This window comes from Diabrotica undecimpunctata, chromosome 7 (genome assembly GCF_040954645.1).
Source record: "Diabrotica undecimpunctata isolate CICGRU chromosome 7, icDiaUnde3, whole genome shotgun sequence".
In the NCBI taxonomy this organism is placed as follows: domain Eukaryota; kingdom Metazoa; phylum Arthropoda; class Insecta; order Coleoptera; family Chrysomelidae; genus Diabrotica; species Diabrotica undecimpunctata.
This window is the reverse complement of record NC_092809.1, coordinates 76842474-76847417: the sequence shown is the minus strand read 5'-3', so window position 1 is coordinate 76847417 and position 4944 is coordinate 76842474. Positions and strand designations below refer to the sequence as shown.

The 4944-nt window shown below is 37.2% G+C and overlaps 1 protein-coding gene across 1 annotated transcript; it reads right to left on the bottom strand.

The window, feature by feature from the left end:
• Positions 1-423: 423 nt before the first annotated feature.
• On the bottom strand, positions 424-1216 carry LOC140446469 (uncharacterized). The gene is made up of 2 exons (XM_072539021.1): positions 972-1216; positions 424-898 (listed from the first exon to the last, which is right to left on the bottom strand). The coding sequence occupies exons 1-2, from the start codon at positions 1214-1216 to the stop codon at positions 424-426; spliced, it is 720 nt and encodes a 239-aa protein (XP_072395122.1).
• Positions 1217-4944: the final 3728 nt, after the last annotated feature.

Genomic DNA, 4944 nt, shown 5'->3' with positions numbered 1-4944 from the left:
TGAAACAGTACGCATAAAGTACGCATACAGTACGCAAGCGGTTTTTTCTGCCGTACACATTAACGAATATAGCGTTCGCATACCGTATGCATACCGTTTGGCTCATATATGTGTACCGAGCTTAATACATAATATGTTTACAATCGAACATAATTTATTTATATAGTCTATCGCCTCTGACCTGCATCTTGTGGGACACTGTTCTGTGATATGACAGATGGTTTGTGGTTGTCCACAGTCACAGTGTGGGGATGGTAGTTTATCCCCATTTGTGCATCATGTAGCCACATCTACAGTGTTGGGTTCTGATTCGGTTCAGCATAGTCCATGTGTTACGTGGTAAGTCAAAACCTGGTGGTTTTTGTGTGATGCAGGGTAAGCTGGTATTTTGTTGTTTCATCCATTCTCGAGTCCAAGTGGTCGTTAAGTTGAAGTGGCATCTATATCTTGATGGATTGGCAGGATCTCGTTACTAAGTATCTTTCTGTACTCGCTAGTGAGGGAGTGTATGCGCCGTAGTTTGGGTGGTGGAATGTGGCTCAGTACTGGGAGCCATTGCGTAGGAATGGATTTGATAACGCCAGTAATGATTCTCATTGTATGGTTCAATTGGGCATCTACTTCATGTATATGTGGGCTGTTAATCCAGTCTGAAGAGCAGTATTCCGCGGTTGAGAAGACAAGACCCAGGGTAGATGATCGCAAGATGGAAGCCGATGCTCCCCATGTTGTGCCGCATAGCTTCTGAATGACGTTGTTTCTGGATTTAAGTTTTTTCGCTATTTTTGACAGATGTTCCTTGAAAGATAGGGTTCTATCAAGAGTCACCCCAAGGTACTGGTTTGGTGTTTTATTGTAGGCGAGTGTGGTTTTTCGAATTTGATGTTGAGTGTTCTTCCTGCAAACTTGTTATTTAGGTGGAAACCTCTGTTTTGGTAGCGTGTGGTTGGAGTCTCCATTTACGGAAATACTTTCCCACTGTGTGTAAGTCCACCGTGAGAATTTCTTCTGTTCCTTGAAATGACTTACACCTTGTTGCAAGGACCCATTCATCGGCGTAACTAAACTTCCTCGATCTGGTTTCTGGTATATTAGCGATGTATAGGCTAAAGAGGAGATAAGCTAGGACAGATTCCTGAGGCTGTCCATTCTTCAGTTTTCTTGGGTTGCTGATGTCGGTTCCCAGGACTACTCGAATCGTTCGGTGGGCTAGCATGCTGTTGATTATTCGAGCGTTTGATTTACAGGAGATTATATGGAGGAGCTTATATATCATGCCTTCTCTCCAGACTGTATCGTAGGCCGCTGTTAGGTCTATGAATGCGGCTGCAGTTAGAACTCTGCCTCAATAAATGTGGTAAGTAAGAGAACCTGATCTGCGCAGCTTCTTTTCGGTCGGAAATCTGCCTGGTCAACTGGTATTGTTTCTAGTATTTTGGACTAATTCTGTTGTAGATAAGTCGTTCTAGAAGCTTGAACGTCGCCGACATTAAGCCTATTGGTCTGTAGTTCTTAGGGTTGTTATCATTTGGTTTCTCTGGTTTTAATATGGCAATGACCTTCGAGCGTTTGAGTTCCTGTAGTATGGTACCGGTCTTCATAATGTCTGTGAAAAAGTGGACCATCCATTCTCTCGCATATTTGCCGCTGTTAATTAAGAATTCGGGATGAATGTTGTCAAAACCTGAGGCTTTACCTGGCTTTACATTCTTTAGAGCTATATTGACTTCTCGCAAGTGAAAGGGCGGGTACTGTTACTTACTTTTTAATCTCCGTCACTGTCGAAACAGTTATCTTTTAATACATGCACATTATAAACGGTATCTAAACTTAATCACCCTAGTGTATTATGAGCTCTAAGTGTGTCAGAAAATACAGTCATATATTCGCTTGGGCATTAGAATTTTAGCAATCACTTGTAAAATTGAAGATCACTCTGTAAGAGATAATTCTTTTTGTGATTATATAATGAGCATATTGTGCTGTCGATCATTAAGAAATACACTATAAATGATTCCTAAAAGTTTTTTTTATTAAATACTTGCGATTAAACATTAATAACGTGTTTTTTATTTCAATTATTTTGACAGTGAAGTACTATTTCTGGATGGACTGAATGTTAACAACATAGTAAACTTTCAAACATTTTTACAAAAGCTTGGTCTTTGTACAACAATTTCTAATTATTTTTATATGTAAATCAGCCGCATTTAACCTATAAATTAATCGTTTTAATAACTAACCCAACAGTCTTACTATTTAAGTGCAATTCCCTTCAAAACAATATAAAATTTATTTTCCTAGATAAACCCGATTAATTACACACTAAAGAACTACAAATACTCTTTAACTTGGGCAATAAACTAAATAGTTTCAGTACAAGAATAGTCACTAGTGCCGGAAATTTACAAAATAAAACAGACTCTTCTTACGACTACTCTACACGCCATTTTCATACCTATTTACCTGGTAAAACAAAGCAAAACGGGATACTCGTGGTTAGACCAGACAAATTTATTAGCTCTTCGTAAATAAAATCGTAGTACGTGTATACAAATTAAGTACTATATGGTTCTAGAATAAAATGATTAATTATATGTTTTTGAATACTGTAAACAAAATTCTGGCACGTATGTCATGGAATGTGTCTAAAAAGATACAGTTAACTTTAAAAATTTTTACAGCTTAGTACACGTCAAGCTAATTTTAATAGACGAGGCAACGAAGCACTAAGCCTACCAATTTTCTGCACCAAGATGAATCACTGTGCAACTTTTGCATTCAATTCAGGAGTTTCAGGAAAGTTTGTAAACAAAATTCATGCTGATAAAATGAAAATTACATTTTGTGCATACGGAAAATGCATTTCAAAAGAGCATAGAAAATGAAAAGTTTGCAACTCGAAAAATAACGACAGGAATCAATTTGGTTTATGAGTTTTTGTAGTTCGCTGAATACGATGATAACGACGATGGTCCTCGAGCTACCTGGTGTCCGGGGTGGGAACCTTCTACTAGAGTTTCATGTTATTTTCATTATAAATCAGTCGACAGACATTACTCGGGGGTTTTCGACATCACTGAACAAGGATATGATAACGACGATGGTCCTCGAGTTATCTGGTGCCCAAGCTGGACCTTATTTTCTGAAGTTTCATGTTAATTTCGTTTTAAATCAGTCAACAGTCAATTCTCTGTGGTTTTCGAGGTCGCTGAACACGAATGTTATGACGGCTATGGTCCTCGAGCTACCTGGTACTCAGGGTGGACCTCGTCTTCTGGAGTTTTAAATTATTTATTTCATTACTCGTGGGTTTTTGCTGTTGCCAAACACGAATATTAAACCCTGAGGGTCTTCAAGGTATTTGGTGCCCCGGGGTGACCTTGCGTTCTAAATAAGCAATTAGTACAATATGTCCGCTTTCTGTAGACACATACTCCAGTCGTCAGAGACGAAAATACCACTTAACCTCTAAAAATCATACGAACATGCTGAATTTTGCCGAAAATGTCACTTTTACCCCGGGCTCTCCTCTAAAACCCCCACGTAGAAGGGGAAAACGGAAAAAAATCGATTTACCAAGAATCTGTTTGCTATAGAAAAAAATGTTTCAATTAAAAAAAAAGATAATTTTGAACAAAAATGTTTATTAGCATTTTTTGCGTAGAATGAACCGTTCACTCAGAAACAGCGATTAAAGCGATCGGCGATTTCAAATGTCAGTTATGCGCGTGAAATCAATGGTCAATAAAATTTGTATCAGCTTGACGGTAAAAATTCAATATATTTTATCCGAGTAGCCTATCGACAAAAAGCAAGATGCGTTTTAAAGGTAAAGAGTGCAACTCTCTTATGCAATTTTTGTGTTTTTCCGCAAATGAACTCAGTTTTTATAAAGGTGTGCGCGATTTTTTTTATTAACATCTAAGATTTTTTACAATCTGTCACAATAAAAACAATAAGTAAAATTGTTTGTCGTTACAATGTAAGAGAGATGTCCTTACAATAACCAAAGTATCATAACATGTGACGCGATTTTACGTCACTACGTAATTAAAATAGAAATTAACATAATATTAATAGATTCTTTCATATTTGATAAGAAATACTCGAAGACAAAGCCACTTAATAGCATGGAGTAATCGCTGTATTACCAGTTATCCTTTGAGCCATACGTATGCATTATTTGAGGCAAATGACAATCTAAATGGGTTTGGATTGTATTTGCAGTTATAATAGGAACCCTCAGAGCCCCTAATCGCACGTTCGAAATGTGACCGTTTGTGAACCGATAGATTAGTATATAGTAAAATACGTCTATATTCATCTGAGGATTTACAAATTGGATTTCGCTATCTTTCGTGAAGTCATCGTGAATTTTATGTGATACTGTTTAAACAGGAGATTTTTATTATTATGAAGTGCAAAAGACTCTTATATAGCCCAGTCGAGGTCTGTTTACGGTTAGTTGTAGTGAGCCTACACTCTGGAAGGTTGTTATAACTAGAATTTCAGTATGCTGCAGATAAAAAAGTTTTAGAACATTCAGTATAAAACGTTACAGACTTTCTATTTTTCAAGCTGTTTTGCTGAATATCTTGGAATGCTTAGAAATAAAAAGCAAGCTTTTAATCCCGTGTTGAAAAACTAAGATCAGTAAATTAGACGAGTCTATGAAATATTTTAAAGTAGCTGTATAGTCCAGTCCTCAGAGATTTGATCTCCAAAAACGAGTCGAACAAGCGACATTTTGCAATGGATTTCAATTTTGGGACCCCAACAAAGATGCAAAAAGTTTGCCATCCCTACCCCAGGCTCCCGGGGAGAACGGAAAAATCGATTTCCCAAGAATCTGTACGTTTCATCTGTAAATGTTTCAAACAAAAAAATGCAGCTGCGATAATTTTGATCAGAATTTTGTGTAGAATGAACCGTTCTGTTAGA

Coding starts and splice junctions, on each gene's coding strand:
- LOC140446469 (XM_072539021.1), bottom strand. CDS start 1,216: ATGCTAGCCCACCGAACGATTCGAGTAGTCCTGGGAACCGACATCAGC. Junction 899..971: donor GACTTACACACAGTGGGAAA/GTATTTCCGTAA, acceptor ACAAGTTTGCAG/GAAGAACACTCAACATCAAA.